General features: G+C 41.5%; 1 protein-coding gene across 4 annotated transcripts in view; it reads left to right on the top strand.

Moving 5' to 3' along the window:
* The window catches only part of RAB27A (RAB27A, member RAS oncogene family), an 81,820-nt gene extending 80,044 nt beyond the window's left edge, over positions 1–1,776 (top strand). For all 4 annotated transcript variants that reach the window (XM_057488819.1, XM_036919399.2, XM_057488820.1 and 1 more), the window contains one exon: positions 495–1,776. In XM_057488819.1, the coding sequence (XP_057344802.1) occupies positions 495–690 (196 nt within the window). In that variant the 3' untranslated portion in view covers positions 691–1,776. The remainder of the gene's footprint in view (positions 1–494) is intronic.
* The last annotated feature ends 18,045 nt before the right edge of the window (positions 1,777–19,821 follow it).

The following is a 19,821-nucleotide window of genomic DNA, read 5'->3' as shown; positions in this document are numbered from 1 at the left end:
GTTTATGGTCCAAGAATACAGGCTGGAGTTGACAAGTCCCAAAGCCTGTGACAGACATGGCTGAGCCAGTGACCTTAGATTTATCTCTGAATCAGCTTCCTTTGTTCATGTGCAGCAAATGAAAGAGATTTATCTGTTTTGGAAATCCTCATACAAAGTGTGTGAGTTTGGAGCCAGTAGAGCCTATGGTTAAGTTGGTTACAATGGCAGCAATCATAGCTCTGATACTTTCTGTCATTATGAAATTGAGCAAATTCATTTCCCCAAACCTCAATTTAACTGTGAAGTGGGAACAAAACCTTCTAGAAGTTTTACATCTCTATTAGGAATGCAGTACCCACTCTTATCTTTTTCACTTTTTAGCATATGCTATAGTGGTAAAATGTTTTTATTGTCTGGTATATTTGTACAGTACTTATTTTCAAAGTTGAATTTTCAAGGGCAAAGTTTCGTTTCCTCCACACGGTGTTACCTGAGTTGTCTCTGTCTTCCAGAATCCCCTACTTTGAAACTAGTGCTGCAAATGGGACAAACATAAGCCAAGCAATTGAGATGCTCCTGGACCTGATAATGAAGCGAATGGAACGGTGTGTGGACAAGTCCTGGATTCCGGAAGGAGTAGTGAGGTCCAATGGTCACGCCTCTACAGATCAGTTAAATGAAGAAAAGAAGGGGGCATGTGGCTGTTGAAAAATCAAAGGAGATACACAGTATTTCAGGTGGCCTATGCCTGTGATCTTCTCTATGGCTGATACATGACACAGAGAGATTAACAGACATTGTGTACACACGTCTCACCATTCCAATTAAGCCTATTAATAAGCATCCAGTTTTAAAAGTAATTTGCTGCAGCTTTGTAAATATTTCCTTAAGATTCAGCCTGAGAGGAGAAATATTTCACATAAGCCAAAAGTGCCTTATAAAATCTTAGCTCATGGCAATAGGTCATTCAGGGATTCAGGATTTTGTAGCCACAGGAGAGTGAATTTGTTACATAGAATGAACGAAGATACTGTCATTTGCCTTAACAAAGAGCCCCAGAGTCTCACATTCAAGATCTTAGATGCAATTATGAAACTATCAATCTTTAATTCAAATTAAAAAACTCTACTTGTACCATAGGTAACCTTCTAAATGCCATCAAAACCACTTGGATATTAAATAAGAATATATACAAACTTCTGTTCAATGTCCTTGAGGATTAATTTATGAAAGCGTTCTCTTTAAAATGAATATGGACAAATTATGGCCATTATCTACAGACTCTGGATAAACTGGATTGACTGATTATTCACCCACTGTGACTCTAGTTGGTGGGAGAGGGATTGTGGGGTAAGGATAGGGATAGTTTAATGAAGTATGAACAATTGAAGTAGGGCTTCTGGCTTCCTCTATATTCCCGTTGCTCTGAAGGGTTGGTTGAAGAGTCAGAGAACTAGATTTTTATGGCTTTAGTTCACTGTGATCTGTGCATTTATACATGGCCTACATACTGACCACATGTGAACATAGCTTTATGCTGAAGTTATTTGTGATGTAAGTAAACATTTAGCTCTTTTTCTTCATATTTATAATGTTATTCTACATCCTCAGACTGCAATTTCAATTAGCTTGTGAACTAATATTCTGTCTTCACCATCAGGCTCTGTACTGTTGATATTTGCAATATGTTTTATTTTTAATGGTGAAATTGAAGGAATTTGATTTTAATTACATACGATGTCTGTTTGCTATTTGGTGGAAGATAGATGTTTGTATTTAAACAGCTTCATTTGTATTCTATTAGTTGTATTTTTCATTGAGATCATGGCATTTTGTACTCGCTGGGTCAAGCCAAGGCAATATTCTTCTGCTTTGCCAAAATGTCTTCACACCAAATTTAAGGTGGTTTTAAAATATGTTTCATGGCAGTTGTTTGTAAAGGTCAAAGGGGAAAATTCTTATTTATTAAGTGGTTTAAATAAGGTAGATTAAATTTTTCAAAGAGCTTATTGGTTATTTAGGAAGAAAGTCCACTCATTGTAATTTAAGTAAGGAATAAAAAAACATGTATTTTGTAGTGGCAAATGGCTGATGGTACTGTAATTAGAAAAATACAGCTGTAATGGAAAGTAATTACTTTTACATGGTAGTTTTCAAATGGCTTTTTATTAAACACATAACCTATTTTTTCCACTGCTGTCCCACCACTCCCTTAAAAAACTTAGCTGTGGTTACTAATAAAGATCTTATATATTTTTATCCTTGAAATGAGGACTTAACTTTTAAGTACTAAGTCATTGAGTCCTATGTATTTGAATTGTGTAGTTAGTGAAGGAAAGATTCAGACATTTCAAGGGCAGGGTCATAATCACAAGCAGTGCCTTGAAAAGTTGCCCTAAGACTTCAGTGGAGCAAATCATAATTTTACAGCTGCTTATTAGGGAGTATTTTATATGGTGTATTTATATAGTTAAAAAGAAGACAATATTTGTGTTTCAGTTTTTCAAGAACTAAATGAGAAATTAGCTGTTGGCCTTAAACAGAATATACAACTAAATGTATACATCATATAGTGATGTACAAGAACCATTTTTATTGAAATAAATAATCATATTCTCTTTGGAAATTATTTGTTTAAATTTGATACTGAAGGACCATATTTTTGTGTGTTGATGTGTTTTTCTGTTACAAGTCTGTGTAAAAGTGAAAATGTATCTTCAGTGAACTTTGTGCCGATTAAGCATATAATTAAAAAGTGGTTTTGTCTGTCAAGTTTGTGTGTGAACAGAACTTCATTTCCCAGCACAATAAAGTTTCCATCCAGAGGTCATAACAGTAAAGGAAAACAAAGTCAGGAACATATATCCCATTAGGTACTTGATGAGGGGCCAGCCAAGACAACATATTCTGGAGAAGGTAAAGTCAAATAGTTACCAAATGTTCATAGAGCACCTACAGTGCAAAAGTGTCATACTAGCCGTTTTCCGGTGAATAAAACAAGGGATAAGAGCCTGGATTAAGACTGGGGCTGAGAGATGGATGCAAGAGACACTGGGAGGGATACAGTCATTGTGTGGATAAGGAGGGAATATGTGGGAAGATGGACTCTCTGACCTTATTTCCTATCACTGGTACCCCTCATCCACTCTTCATACTGGCACACTGGCTGCCTAGGAGTGTTCAAATGTGATCCTATGTCAGGAAAATTTGCTGTTCCTCTGTCCAAAATGCGAGTCTTCCATACATCTGCATGGTTCTTTCTCTCATCCTTTAAGACTGTTCAAATGTCACCTTGTCCAAAAGGACTTTGTCACTTCCTGCCTTGTTATCCTGTTTTGCTTTGGTACCTGTCGCTCATTACCACTTGATATGTTTGTCTTCAGTCACCAAAATATAAGCTCATGATTACAGGGACTTAGGCATTTTTCTTCAGAATCATGTTGCCACTACCCAGAAAAGGGCCTGGTACATGGAAGATATTCACTGCTGGTTGTTGGTGGACTGCATAAAGGACTTAAGACGTAGCAGGGTCAAGTGAGTTTTCAAAATAGGAGTCACTGTTCATGTTTAAAGAAAGAGGAGTAGAACTTGAAAATAAAAACACCTTCAGAAATGTTTAGAAAAGCTCACGTAAGTCATCTTGGTTTATTATGAGGAATTAGGAAATCTGAGAAGTTGATGTCAAGATAGCCAACAGTCTGTTTAAGAAATGTTCAGTAAGGAATGTTTTGATTGGCATTTTTATAAACTGAAAATCTCTATGGTATTTCCAGGTCTTCTATTTTTGACAGTGTCGGTGACTATACAACTGGAAAACTCTTCCAGTATAAAACACTTAGATAATGCTGGATAAAATATAATGAAAAATTTTTTAATGTACTCTTGATGTCTCAAAGTAAGGGAAATGCCCTCCGATCACCCTCTTCCCACTATGAAATAGACAATAACAGCAACAACAGCAGCAATAGAGGGAACTCCAAACAACCGGATACTGAGTGTGATTTGCCTTTGGTTTGGTGCCTGTACCAGTAATCATGGTGCTGAGTTAACGGCTGCATGCCATTAGGAGAGAAAATCTTGGATCCGGTGGAGGTAGGGCGCAGAATGGAGAATTCCCCCACCTCTAAATACACACAAAACCAGGGACCAATCTATGTCAGTATTTCCTGAGAATTCAGAAGTCTGCTTTTTCACAGGTTTGAGGTTCAGGTTTACACTACCTGGTTTTTTTGTTTGTTTGTTTGTTTTTGTCTGAGAATGGGTAAGCCAAGAAATTAATATAAAAAATTAACATAAAGTGCTTTATGGTTTGGTAACACATCTGGATTACTTGGTAGAAACAAAGCAAAATGTTTCCAAAAGGAACATCTCCACCCATACCTTATGGATTCTTATGGAAAATACCCTACCAAGGATGAACTCACAGTTTAATATAACAACCCGTTCCTCAGCCCCAATCATGAGCAAGGGCCAGTAAACCAAAAACAGCAGGATTTGGCACTTAAGAACTTCAAATAGTATATCAGATGGAGACCAGAAAGTAAAAATATTTAAAATAATTACAAAGAAGGAATGAAAACATCTGGGAAAAGAAGACATTATTAAAGATGTAAGAGTGGTCTGGATTTTTAAAAACTTCCATATATGAAAAGTATAGCCCTTGATATTCAAAACTTAATGGTCAGAAGTTAAATGGCAAGGTTGACAGAGTTGAGAAAATAGGTGAACTTAGAACCTAGGTTGGAGGAAATTACTCAGAATTCATCAGAGAAAAAGAAAGTATGAAAGAGGTTAAGGGTTACAGAGGAAAGGTAAAAGCGTCAACATATAGTAATTCTAGAAGGAAAAATGTGAGAAAATGGAGAAGGAGGCAATATATGAAAAAAAAAAAGAACTTTTCAGTATTATAAAAGACACCTTCACTTTCAGAATCATAAGTCTCAAGCAGGATAAATGAAAAGAAATAGTGTCTCCAAGATTTCAGCTCAATTTCTTGGATGTGTAATACATATTTTTCTTCCCTTCCTCGGTATTCTCTTATAATAATTGGAAAAAAAATTTCTAAGACTGCTCACCCATTGAACCTAAAGCAAAACACTGAGTATGCTAGTGGGCTGAAGGGAACAAAGACTCGGATGAAAGTTCAGGTTATGGCATTAAGAACATGGATAAAGGATGTGGCTTCTGACCTTGAAGATAAGATGATGAAGCTGAGTGATCCTGTACTTGAGAAGGGCAGGGAAATTCTTAAGTAGAAATATAAAACAGAGAGTTGGGAAGGAACTATGCAAAGAGTCTTGGGAAGACTGCTGAGGCTCATCTATAATTGTTGAAGGGGATAAGAGAGGAAGAAGATTAAAAAGGGTAAAATAATCTTCAATCTTTTGGTTGACAGTGAAGTGTAGGGAAAAAGTTTACTACTAAGATTTCTGGTATGTGCCTTTGTTATTAACATTGTTCTAAAATTACTAGTAAATGATGAGACAAGAAAGATAAATGCAAGTATCAGATGAAAGGAAAAATTATATGTATTTGCCAATTCTAACTAGATAAACTGATTCTAAAGTTAAAATGAAAAAACAAACTTTGAAGAATAGCCAGAGAAACAATGAATAAGAAGGCCCAGAAAGGGAGAGGAAGGCTGCAGTAAATCCAGTTATTTAAAAAATTACAATAAATTAAGCATTTTGAAACAGGCATATAAATAGATACATCAATTGAGCAAGGCAGAGAGTCCAGAGGTAAATCCATAGAAAAGTGACAGTTTGAATTAGTGGGGGAAACAATGCTTTACTGAACATATAGCACTGAAAAAAAAAGAACACTGGAATCTTATATTATTATTTGTACTTAAGCGAATTTCAGAATCCTTGAAAATTCAAATGTGAAAAATGGTACTATAAAAATAATGGAGAAAAAAATTTGAAAAACAATTTTGAAGAGGGTTATATGGTTCCAAAAAACATCAAATCCAAAACCACAAAAGACTGGATGAGTTTGGATACATACAAATAAAATTTCTGCATGGAAAAACACTATAAACACAGCTTAAAATACTGATAAATTGGGAAATGATTTCTAAATGTCAGCAAACTGCTAACATTCTTAATATGTAGAGTGCTGTTAAAAATCAACAGCAGAGAGGAGGAGCCAAGATGGCGGCGTGAGTAGGGCAGCGGAAATCTCCTCCCAAAACCATATATATTTTTGAAAATACAACAAATACAACTATTCCTAAAAGAGAGACCAGCAGATACAGTACAACAGCCAGGCTACATCTACATCTGCAAAAACTCAGCATCTCACGAAGGAGTAAGATACAAGCTGTGGCCTGGCAGGACCTGAGCACGCCACCAACCCCAGCTCCCTGGCGGGAGGAAAGGAGTTGGAGCAGGAAGGGAGTGGAAGCCCAGGACTGCTAAACAACCAGCTCTAGTAACCCGCCCTGGGAACACAGACAAATACTGCATGGTGTGCTGGATATTAAAGAAATGGAAAAGCAAAATCTGCGAGTGGGTCCCTGCAACCAGCTCCACTGGGACAAAAGAAAAGTGAGTGCTTTCTGAAAGTCTTGAAGGGACAGGGACCTCACAGCTGGACAGAATCGTCCTGGTGCACTCAGCCCAGCAGCTGGGAATCCTGAGGAACTTCAGGCGCCCTAACTTCCTGGGTGGCAGTGCAGGTCTGAAGCCCCTCATGGTGATAAGCAGCCTCCCAGTTGTTCCCCTGGCCGGTGTGGCCTGAGAGCGGCAGCAGCAGAGGCCGAGCAGCCTGGGAACGGGTGTGCGTGCCAGTGGCAGCAGCGGCCAAGGATGCCTGCGGTGGTGGTGGCAGAGCGGCCCAGGAATGCCCACGCCCCCAGTAGCCACCCAGAATATCCTCCTGGTGCACAGCCACCCAGACCATACCCAAAGGCCACCGCCAGCACGCAGCTGCGGGGCGCAGGCAGAACAAACTGGGGCAATGCGTGAAGAGGCACCGCTCATGCAGGAGAGCACTCCCAGTGCACCTGCCACTCCCCGCAGGGCTCTGGGCTACCCTGACAGCGATGCTTCCAACAGCAGCTTAGGGGATTAACCAAGAGGCTGCTCCATGAATGCAGCCAACTGACACAGGCAGTGGAGAAGGGTAAAACGACCAGCAAACAGGAAAGGACTCTGTTCTCCCAGCTGACACACATGCTACCTGCCTACAGCTACCTCTATCACCATGAAAAGGCAGAAGACTTTGGACCAGTCCAGAATTACACAGACAACCCCCGAGAGAAGGCCTGAGGAGATAGATTTAACCAATCTTCCTGAAAAAGAATTCAAAATAAACCATGCTGATGGACCTGAAGAGAAATATGCAAGAGCTAAAGTAGCAAGGAGGGAGGGAGAATACAGAAATAAAACAATCTCTGGAAGGACCTAAGAGCAGAGTGGATGAGGTGCAAGGGGCTGTTAATGGAACAGAAATCAGAGAACAGGAATACAGAGAAGCTGAGGTAGAGAGAGATAAAAGGATCTCCAGGAATGAAAGAATATTAAGAGAACTGTGTGACCAATCCAAATGGAACAATATTTGCATTATAGGAGTGCCAGAAGAAGAAAAGAGAGAAAAAGAGATAGAGAGCATCTTTGAAGAAATAACAGCTGAAAACTTCCCCAAACTGGGGGAGGAAATAGTCTCTCAGACCATGGAAGCCCACAGAACTCCCAACACAAGGGACCCAAGGAGGACAACATCAAGACATATAATAATTAAAATGGCAAACATGAAAGACAAGGACAGAGTATTAAAGGCAGCCAGAGAGAGAAAAAAGGTCACCTACAAAGGAAAACCCATCAGGCTGTCATCAGACTTCTCAGCAGAAACCTTATAGGCCAGAAGACAATGGCATGATATATTTAATGCAATGAAACAGAAGGGTCTTGAACCAGGAATACTGTATCCAGCATAATTACCATTTAAATATGAAGGACGGATTAAACAATTCCTAAACAAAAGTTGATGGAATTTGCCTCCCACAAACTACCTCTACAGGATATTTTAAAGGGACTGCTTTAGACGGAAGCACTCCTAAGGCTAAATAGATGTCACCAGAGAAAATAAAATCACACCAAAGAAAGCAAACCAACCAAATACTAACTAAAGGCAAAAAATAAAATAAACTACTCTCAAAAGCAGTCAAAGGAAACACAAAAGAGTACAGAATAAAACACCTAACATATCAAGAATGGAGGAGGAGGAATAAGAAGGGAGAGAAATAAAGAATCATCAGACAGTGTTTATAATAGCTCAATAAGTGATTAAGTTAGATGGCTAGATAGTAAAGAAGCTACCCTTGAGCCTTTGGTAACCACGAATCTAAAGCCTGCAATGACAATAAGTACATATATTTCAATAATCACTCTAAATGTAAATGGACTGAATGCACCAATCAAAAGACAGAGTAACAGAATGGATAAAAAAGCAAAACCCATCCATATGCTGCTTACAAGAGACTCTTCTCAAACCCAAATATATACAAAGACTAAAAGTCAAGGGATGGAAAAAGATACTTCATGCAAAAAATAGGGAGAAAAAAGGAGGTGTTGCAGTACTTGTACCAGACAAAATAGACTTCAAAACAAAGAAAGTAACAAGAGATAAAGAAGGACATTACATAATGATAAACAGGTCAGTCCAACAAGAGAATATAACCATTATAAATATATGTGCACCCAATACAGGAGCATCAATCTATGTGAAACAAATACTAACAGAATTAAAGGAGGAAATAGAATGCAATGCATCTGTTCTAGGAGACTTCAACACATCACTCACTCCAAGGAATAGATCCACCAGACAGAAAATAAGTAAGGACACAGAGGCACTGAACAACACACTAGAACAGATGGACTTAACAGACATCTACAGAACTCTACACCCAAAAGCAGCAGGATACATATTCTTCTCAAGTGCACATGGAACATTTTCCAGAATAGAGGCCACAAAAAGAACCTCAGTAAATTCAAAAAGATTGAAATTCTACCAACCAACTTCTCAGACCACAAAGGCATAAAACTAGAAATAAATTGTACAAAGAAAACAAAAAGGCTCAAAAACACATGGAGGCTTAACAACATCCTTCTAAATAATCAATGGATCGATGACCAAATTAAAAGAGATCAAGTAATATCTGGAGAAAAATAACAACAGCATAAAGCCCCAACATCTGTGGGACACAGAAAAGGCAGTTCTAAGAGGAAAGTGTATAGCAGTCCAGGCCTACTTAAAGAAGGAATAACAATCCCAAATGAATAATCTAAAGTCACAATTATTGAAATGGGAAAAAGAAAAACAAATGAGGCCCAAAGTCAGCAGAAGGAGGGGCATAATAAAGATCAGAGAAGAAATAAATAAAATCGAGAAGAATAAAACAGTAGAAAAAAACAATGAAACCAAGAGCTGGTTCTTTGAAAAAATAAATAAAATAGATAAGCCCCTAAACAGACTTATTACAAGGAAAAAAGAATATACACACATCAACAGAATCAGAAATGAGAAAGGAAAAATTACAATGGACCCCACAGAAATACAAGAAATTATTAGAGAATACTATGAAAATCTATATGCTAAAAAGCCATAAAACCTAGAATGGACAACTTCCTAGAAAAATACAACCTTCCAAGACTGACAAAGGAAGAAACAGAAAATCTAAACAGACCAATTACCAGCAAAGAAATTGAATTGGTAATCAAAAAACTACCCAAGAACAAAACCCCTGGGCCAGATGGATTCACCGCTGAATTTTATCAGACGTACAGGGAAGACATAATACCCATTCTCCTTAAAGATTTCCAAAAAACAGAAGGGGAGGGAATACTTCCAAACTTATTCTATGAAGCCAGCATCACTCTAATACCAAAACCAGGAAAAGACCCCACCAAAAAAGAAAATCACAGACCAATAACCCTGATGAACATAGAGGCAAAAATACTCAACAAAATATTAGCAAACCAACTTCAAAAATACATCAAGAGGATCATACACCATGACTAAGTGGGATTCATCTCAGGGATGCAAGTTTGGTACAATTTTTGAAAATCCATCAACATCATCCACCACATCAATAAAAAGAAGGACAAAACTACATGATTATCTCCATAGACACTGAAGAAGCATTTGACAAAATTCAACATCCATTCATGATACAAACTCTCAGCAACATGGGTATAGAGGGCAAGTACCTCAACATAATAAAGGCCATATATGACAAACCCATAGCCAACATCATACTTGACAGCGAGAAGCTGAAAGCTTTTCCTCTGAGATCGGGAACAAGACAGTGATGCCCACTCTCCCCACTGTTATTCAACATAGTACTGGAGGTCCTAGCCATGGCAATCATGCAAAACAAAGAAATACAAGGCATCCAGATTGGTAATGAAGAAGTCAAACAGTCACTATTTGTGGATGACATGATATTGTATATAAAAAACCCTAAAGACGCCATTCCAAAACTACTAGAACTAATATCTGAATTCAGCAGTTGCAGGATAAAAAATTAATACAGAGAAATCTGTTGCTGTCCTATACACTAACAATTAACTAATAGAAAGAGAAATCAGGAAAACAATTCCATTCACAATAGCATCAAAAAGAATAAAATACCTAGGAATAAACCTAACCAAGGAGGTGAAAGACCTATACCCTGAAAACTACAAGACACTCTTAAGAGAAATTAAAGAGGACACTAACAAATGGAAACTCATTCCATGCTCTTGGCTAGGAATAATTAACATAATCAAAATGGCCATCCTGCCTAAAGCAATCTACAGATTCAATGCAATGCCTATTAAAATACCAACAACATTCTTCAAAGAAACTGGAACAAATGGTTTTAAAATTCATATGGAACCACAAAAGACCCCGAATAGCCAAAGCAATCCTGAGAAGGAAGAATAAAGCAGGGGGCATCTCGCTTCCTAATTTCAAGCTCTACTACAAAGCCACAGTAATCAAGACAATTTGGTACTGGCACAAGAACAGACCCACAGACCAGTGGAACAGAAGAGACTCCAGATATTAACCCAAACATATATGGTCAATTAAGATATGATAAAGGAGCCATGGATATACAGTGGGGAAATGAAAGCCCCTTCAACAGCTGGTGTTGGCAAAACTGGACAGCTACATGTAAGAGAATGAAACTGGATCATTGCCTAACCCCATACACAAAAGTAAATTTGAAATTGATCAAAGACCTGCATGTAAGTCATGAAACCATAAAACCCTTGGAGGAAAACATAGGCACAAACCTCTTGGACATAAACATGAGTGACTTCTTCATGAACATATCTCCCCGGGCAAGGAAACAAAAGCAAAAATGAACAAGTGGGACTACATCAGGCTGTAAAGCCTCTGTACAGCAAAGGACACCATCAATAGAACAAAAAGGCATCCTACAGCATGGGAGAATATATTCATAAATGACAGATCCGATAAAGGCTTTTCATCCAAAATGTATAAAGAGCTTACTCACCTCAACAAACAAAAAGCAAATAATCCAATTAAAAAATGGGCTGAGGAGCTGAACAGACAGTTCTCCAAAGAAGAAATTCAGATGGTCAACAGAGACATGAAAAGATGCTCCACATCGCTAGTTATCAGAGAAATGCAAATTAAAACCACAATGAGATATCACCTCACACCAGTAAGGATGGCTACCATCCAAAAGACAACAACAAATGTTTTTAAGACTTATTAAGACCACCTCCTACATAGCTGGTGGGAATGTAAACTAGTTCAACCATTGTGGAAAGCAGTATGGAGGTTCCTCAAAAAACTTAAAACAGAAATACCATTTGACCCAAGAATCCCACTTCTAGGAATTTACACTAAGAATGCAGCAGCCCAGTTTGAAAAAGACAGATGCACCCCTATGTTTATCGCAGCACTATTTACAATAGCCAAGAAATGGAAGCAACCTAAGTGTCCACCAGTAGATGAATGGATAAAGAAGAAGTGGTACATATACACAATGGAATATTATTCAGCCATAAGAAGAAAAAAAATCCTACCATTTACAACAATATGGATGGAGCTAGGGGCTATTATGCTTAGTGAAATAAGCCAGGCAGAGAAAGACAAGTACGAAATGATTTTACTCATATGTGGAGTATACGAACAAAGAAAAAACTGAAGGAGCAAAACAGCAGCAGAATCACAGAACCCAAGAATGTACTAAGAGTTACCAAAAGGAAAGGGACTGGGGAGGATGGGTGGGCAGTGAGGGATAAGGGAGGGAAAAAGAAAGAGGGCCTTATGATTAGCATGTATAATGTGTGTGTGTGGGGGCACAGGGAGGGCTGTGCAACACAGAGAAGACAAGTAGTGATTCTACAGCATCTTACTACGCTGATGGACAGTGACTGTGATCGGGTATATGGGTGGGGGGACTTGGTGATGGGGGGAATCTAGTAAACATAATGTTCCTCATGTAGTTGTAGGTTAATGATACAAAAAAAAGAGAATAACCTAGTGAACTGGTCGTTTAGTATACTTACATTGCTTGTAATGATTTCATATTTTAAAAAACCAATGGGAATAGATGAAATAGGAATAATGTGTGATTATCTTTTTAAAAACATGAAACATACATTGGATGCTGCGTCATCATCCTTCATTGAACTTCCATCCTCTGCATCACTTCGTGAGGATGAAGTCTCTGTGCTGGAGGTGCAGTGGCTGGAATATGATGTGAAATTGGCTGGTGTGTGGGAGGAAGACGCTGAGGTATTGGTGCGACTGTATGGCTAAATGAGTTGGTGGTGGGGCTGCCACGGGGTGAGATGTTGCTTGAGAAGATATTTGAGAATGGAAAGCATGTACAGGAAGAAGAATAACATAATCCACTTGAGATGGAGACCTAATCTGAGGAGGAGGGTTTCTATGAGTGTGGTCAGGCAGAGGCTTGATGATGAAGTGGTCTTGTCAAGGAAGCATCTGTAAGGAAAATATAGGCACCATGCATTTGAGCATATATTGCTATTATATATTCCTACTGTATTTTGGAAACATATTAGCATATGTTTAATTTTTATGTATACTTTATCAATGCTCGAGTCTGCTCAGTTCTATTTTGCAACCTATTTTCTTTGAATAATCTTAGATATCTTCTCATGTCAGTATACAGTTTTAGTTCATTCTCAGCTTCACAGCATTCTACTATAGGAAGGTACCAAAATTTATCAAAGATATTGCCTCTGATAAAAATTGGAAACAACCCAAATGCTGCAATAAGTATCTGTATGATCCCTCTTCTGTGAATCTTCTTTTGTACATGCATGTGCGTGAGTGCACACATACACACATCATTCATGGACAGTTTTTGTAGCATTAATTTCCTATAAGTAGTTCTGAGTCTCAAAAATTAATTTAAACTCATATACAAGTTGACAAAAGACCCTGCCCAAAAGGTTACCATAATCAATACACCTATCACCAGTACACAGGAGTCCCTGAAGACCCGCCATTATCATTCAGTCCTCACATGCCAATCTGAGAAAAATCTTGTATTTATTACTGTAAGATAAATTTTAGCCAAAATAAGCAGGCAAAGAGAGGCAACAAAGGGCCAGGTAGTTTATTTGAATGCAATTCCCGGGTGATGTTTCCCGGTCTGGCTATGGCAGGCTGGGGAAGTCACGCTCAGCAGGGCAGGCAGCAAGTTTGTAAAGAAGGCAGGGGGAGGGAGAGCAAAGGTATACAGTGGCGTGAGGATTGGCTCACCTAGGGTACGTGGGGGTCTCTCATTGGCCTTTAGCCAGGTACTGGAAAGTTACCACTAATCTTCTAGCTTGGGGGAAGGGCTCTAGTTAGGAATGTTATCTGATCAGGCTCTGGAATGTTGTCAGACCAGAACCTGTTGGTCTCTTCACCTTGTTTGGTGAGGCTTGAGCTTGTCCAGCAGGCTCACCCCTTCCCCTGGTGCCTCCAGGCTTATATTCCAGACTTTTGGTCCTAATGGGTGACGACTCGATCTGGTACTTCTGGCTGACAAGGGGCATCATGGGGGGGTGTGGTTAAGGGTGGTTGACGGCCGCCGGAGGCTCAGACAGGAGGGGCGAGTATTTGTGCAGCAACAGTTGATTAACTTTTATGTGTGAAATTTCTACCATGCACTGTTGAAGGAACTTGGAAACACATGGGGCAATTAAGAGTAAACCACCAACTGTTATTAAGGGGCTTAGCAGAGGCATTAGCCAGGCTATTATGGGGGACTGAAGCCACCTATAAGGGCCACCTTCGGGTACTCGTGTTTTGTGAAGGTCTTTTTGTAGTTCTTGTAGTTTTTTTTATGCTTTGTTCTACGACCCCAGACTCATTGATATAGTAGCAGCATTCTTCCTGCAAGAAAATACAGGTTCTGCTCTTTTCTGTGGTAAGCAGATCTAAGGCCCGCCGGTTTTGAAGGGTGACCTGGGCAAGGTAAGTAAGTTGTCGCTGGAGGGAAATAAGGGAGGTCGACTTTTTTCCCAAGGTTAGGCTCACTCTATCATCCAATGCCACCAATTGACTTGCTAGACTCTGAGAGCTGACTAAGCTATGGCCTAACGCTCCTGCCCCTGTGGCAGCCGTGGCCACTGCAGTAACTAGGCTCACTCCCACTAGAACAGATAGAAAAACCGCCCTCTTCTGTCTAGTGTTTTGATATATAGACCATTCGTCTAGTGCCTCTCTTACCTCAGGTTTGCCGTACAATGTTAGTTGGGGCACCAGCATCACTGAAAAGCAGGGTCCTACCATGTGTTGTTGATGCATTGGGTAAGCATATTATTGCACCAGAAGAACTTGGCCCCTTGAAGGGAGATTGGAGTATCTATAGTTACCCGTCTTAGTCATTGGCTTCTCATCGACAACTCTGAGATGGTGGAACGCTGGGTCAGGTAGCAGGTCAGTGGGGATGATGGTTCTTCGTGCCATTTTCTGGTGGCCCCAGACCTATGTTGAGCTTCTGGCTTAAGGCTCGTTTTCCACATCGGTACCTCGCTTAAAGGGAGGCCACAGTCTTTTTCAGAGGAGTTTACTGGTTGAGCCTGGACAAAACTAATGGGAACTGCCACCACCGGGGGGTGTTGGAGGGAGGCACAGAGGAAACAATCGGACACATTGCTGAGGATATGTGAAGCATTAAGAAACTGCACTGTTTCTCTAATGACTCCTGCCCAGGAAAGTGGTGCTCCTGCTGGTTGTAGAGAATGGGGGTAGGTGTCCGACTGAATCTTCTGTTTTAGTGTCTGTTCTGTTTTTAGAATATTACTTGATACCTGTACCTGGGTGTTTAGAACTTCCATGAGAGTGGGATTTACAGTGGTCCATTCCCTCTTGATGTATACTGTGCCCTGTGGGGACCATTGGTAACTATCGTATAGCTTGCCCTGTACTCCTTTCTCCCAGCGTGGATCCCATGGGTCACTAATGGTAATGTATAGCTGATCTTGTATTCTGAAGAACATGTCAGAGACTCCTCTTGATGTTTTTTTCTACTGCATGAATTCTATATGTGTCTAATTCAGGATAACATTTCTCATACATGTTGGACTGGCAAATACATGTATGAGAGATTTGGTCATATGGAAAGCATAGCGTAGGGTTTGAGAAAGTGTTTAAGATGTCTGTGTGTACCGGTATTTGAATCGGTGCTTGACAACTTACACGTGGGCAACTTTGGGTGCTTACTTTTCGGTTGATTCTGTAAAGAGTTAGTTGGAGCTTAAATTTCTATGCAGAATAACTCTGCCTGGAGATTACTGGGCTATTTATCTGGCTGGTTGTACTTGACATGACTAACTTGCAGCTAAGAGGACTTACCTCACAAGACACCTAATCATCATGTCTGGGTGCCCATTTGAGCCTAGAAAGGTGATACTAGGAGGAATGCCTGTGTAGTTTGACTGCTGAGTGGGTAGTGAGGATTACTGTATAAGGCTCTGTCTAGTGGGGTTGGAGAGATTTTGGCTGGAGTTTTTTTAGGAGTACCTCGTCTCTTGGCTGAAGGATCGCTACGTCTCTTGGGTTGTTGGATAACGTAGGTTGGGGTAGGAGCTGGTCTGCATGTTTTCTAAGAAGATGTCTCAACAGTGTAAAGTAAGGAAGGTAGGAGGCTAAAGGAGGAGAGGTAGTGGGCAGGCCTGTGTTTAGTAAGAAGGGCCTGCCATACATTAGCTCAAATGCGCTTAGTCCAGCCGGTCCCTGGGGGGCAGCACGCAGCCGAGTGAGAGCGATGGGGAGAAGATCGGGCCACGAGAGCTTTACCTCTAGAGACAGCTTAGTTAGTTGGTTTTTTAAGAGACCATTAGCCCTTTTGACTTTACCCCACGATTGGGGGTGGTAGGGTATATGGAGGTTCCAGGTGATATTGAGAGCCTCGGCTGTTAGCTGAGTGACCCGAGAGACAAAAGCAGGCCTGTTGTCCAACTGTAGCGAGGCAGGCAGGCCAAAGCGGGGGATGATATGCACCACCAATGTCTGTGCCACTACTGAAGCTGTTTCCTGGCTGGAGGAGAAGGCTTCAATTTACTCTGAAAAGGTATCAATTAGAACTAGTAAATATCAGAGCTTTTTATGCTTAGGCATGTGGGTGAAATCGACCTGCCAGTTCTGTCTGGGGATGGTTCCTCTCATCTGGTGGAGGGCTATCTGAATCTTCAGAGCACCTTGAGATGAGATGCAGTGACAAGTAGTGCAGGCTTGGTGCACTTGATCTATGGCCTTGCGGAGACCATAAGGGGCAAATATGGGGGAGAGAAACCGGTGCGTGGCCTTCGGCCCAATGTGGTGAAACTGATGAATTTTGGATATGATATTTCTGCCTTGGGCTTGGGGGAGAGCAATTCATTCCTCAAGATATATCTATCCCTGATCTCTTAACGTCCCCCCTTGATGTAGAAGCCGTCGCTGTTCATCATCAGGGTATTGGGGCAATAGAGAGGGAGAAAGAAACAGCACAGAGGGTTGCTCAGACCTGGATGTTAATTTTTGGGCCGTGGCATCTGCCAACGCATTACCTCTGGTTACTTGATCATTTCCAGTCTGATGTCCCTTATAATGCAAGATGGCCACTTCTTTGGGGTCTTGTAGGGCCTGTAGCAGGTGGCTGATATTCCTACCATTGATGATTGTGGTTCCCTTAGTGGTAAGGAAGCCTCTTTCCTTCCAAATTGCAGCATGAGCGTGTGCAATTAGGAAGGCATATTTAGAGTCAGTACTAATTTGTGGCCCTCTTCTCAGCTGCCAGCTGTAATGCCCGGGTAAGAGCTACTCATTTGGCTTTCTGGGAGGTGGTCTCAGATGGGAGTAGGTTTGCTTCTGTCACCTGTGACAGAGTCACCACTGCATAGGCTGCCCTTCGCACTCCATCACTCCCCTTCACCGAGCTTCTGTCTATGAAAAAGGTCAAGTTAGGGTCTTTGAGGGGCACGTCTTGTAGGCCCTCTCTAGGTTTTCTAAGAGCTTCTACAATCTGTACACAGGAATGAGTGGGCTGATCTGCCTGATCACTGATGGGAAGCAAGGAGGCTAGGTTAAGGGGTGGAGAGACTTGTAGGGTTACTTGTGGATGTTCAATAAACAGGAGGTGGAATTCTTGTACTCTTGAAGGACTCAAGGAGGCCAGGGATTTATGACTCAAAAGATCTTGTAACCGGTGTGGGGAATACACAGTAACAGGCTGTTGGAGAGTTAATTTCAGGGCTTCTTGGGCTAGACTTCCCGCAGCTGCCAGGGCTCGGAGGCAAGGCTGCCACCTTCTGGTGGTGGTATCCAACTGTTTGGAGAGAAAGGCAATGGGATGGTATCCCGGCCCTACTGGCTGTACCAGCACTCTGGTGGCCACTCCTGCCCTCTCTGCTGTATATAGGGTAAAGGGCTTAGTTAAGTCAGGGAGTATTAACAGGGGGATGAGAGCAATGCATCCCGCAATTGATTTAAAGCAGAAGCTACCTCAGCGGGTGAAGTTAGTGGCTCAGTAGGAGTCTCTGTGGCAGTCGCATAGAGCGGTCTCGCCAGAAGGGCGAAATTAGGCACCTAGTCTCTGAAAAACTCCACCAATCTTAGAAAGGATAGTATCTCAGCTCCTGAAGTAGGTGGCAGGAGAGCTTTAATCACAGCCTCTTGGTCCACCATCAAGGCTTTAGTGGTGGGAGTTAGAGTTAGCCCGAGGTATGCAACCTGAGGTAGAGACAGCTGTGTTTTGGAAGGGGATACCTTGTATCCCATGTCTGCCAGGAAATTAAGAAAGGATGTGGTGTCCAGGACCGAGGCCTCCTTTGAGGGGCTGCAAAGTAAAAGATCATCCACGTATTGGAGGAGAGTACTCTTGTCCATTGAATGTCACGAGAGGTCCTCCACCAGGGCCTGTCCAAAAAGACGGGGGCTATCTCTAAAACCTTGAGGTAGAACTGTCCAGTTCAATTGTGTAGATTGACAGGTGTCAGGGTCTTCCCATGTAAAGGCAAATAGTGGCTGCCAGTCTGAGTGGAGAGGTATAGTGAAAAAGGCATCTTTAAGGTCCAGTACAGTAAAATGAGAGGTACTGGAAGGGACCTGAGATAGAAGAGTATATGGGTTAGGCACTACTGGGTGTGAGGAAATAACTGCCTCGTTAATTATTCTGAGGTCTTGAACAAGGCGATACGCTCCAGAAGGCTTTTTTACCAGCAAGATGGGAGTATTGCATGGAGAGTTAGTTGGTACTAAAAGCCCCTGCGAGAGTAGACCATTAACAATAGGCTGTAGTCCCCTTCAATGAGCCTGCGAAATAGGAAATTGAGGCCAAGAGGGGAAGCAGGATGGGTCTTTAAAGTGTATTAAAACTGGGGTGTGGTGGGTTGCTACTGCAGAGGTGGAGATGTCCCACACAACCGAATTGACAGCAATCCAGGAAGTTGGGAGACTCAGGTTACCATTGTCTAACTCCCCTTTGCCAACCAAAGCAATGAGGGAGTTTTTGGTGTCCTGTAAGCATTTAAAAGGTGGGAGGGAAATAGAGGCTCCTAACTTACAGAGCAAATCCCATCCTAACAGAGGGGTAGGACAGGAAGGCATTACTAGAAAGGAATGGGTAAACGGGATGCCTTGGAAGATGCAGGCCACCAGGCCCATCTCTAAAGGCTTGAAGAGGTTTCTCATGACTCCAACTACGGAGATCTTGGCAGGGTTCAAAGGCCCTTTAAAGGAGGGAAGAACAGAGTAGGTAGCTCCCATATCCACTAAGAAGGAGATGGGCTTACCGGCTACTCACAGGTTGGCCTTGGGCTCGGCGAGGGTGATCCGGGTGTCCGAGTCTAGGTGTCTTTAGTCTTCGAGGATGCTCAGCAGGTCTGAAGGGTAGTCTTTCGAGGGCGTCTGCTCCCAGCGGGGCTCTGCCACTGCAGGAGGACTACCCCTGAATGGACAGTCTACTTTCCAATGACCTCGCTTACTGTAGCTGGGGCACGGTCTGGTTGGTCTGCGTGGTTGGTTGGGGCACTTCTGTGCCCAGTGCCCTTCTTTGCCACACCAAAAGCAAGGGCCCAGAGGTTAAAGTAGATCTTCAGGGACACTCTGATGATCTCCACAAGCCAGCTGTAGAGCAGCTGTTATGGCACGAGTCTGTTCTGCATTCGGGCAGCTGATCTCCCCTTGCTCTCATCCTCTCGGGCATGAAAAACTTTAAATGCCATATGTACCAGGTCTCCTAGAGGGGTCTGGGGACCATCCTCAGCCTTTTTAAGCTTGTGCCTGATGTCGGGAGCTGACTGAGTTATAAAATGCATGGCCAGGAGAGAGGAACCTAATGCTGAGGCCAGGTCAATCTTAGTAAAAGCTTTT

This window comes from Manis pentadactyla, chromosome 11 (assembly GCF_030020395.1).
Source record: "Manis pentadactyla isolate mManPen7 chromosome 11, mManPen7.hap1, whole genome shotgun sequence".
Taxonomy (NCBI): domain Eukaryota; kingdom Metazoa; phylum Chordata; class Mammalia; order Pholidota; family Manidae; genus Manis; species Manis pentadactyla.
This window is presented reverse-complemented; position numbering and strand designations above follow the sequence as displayed.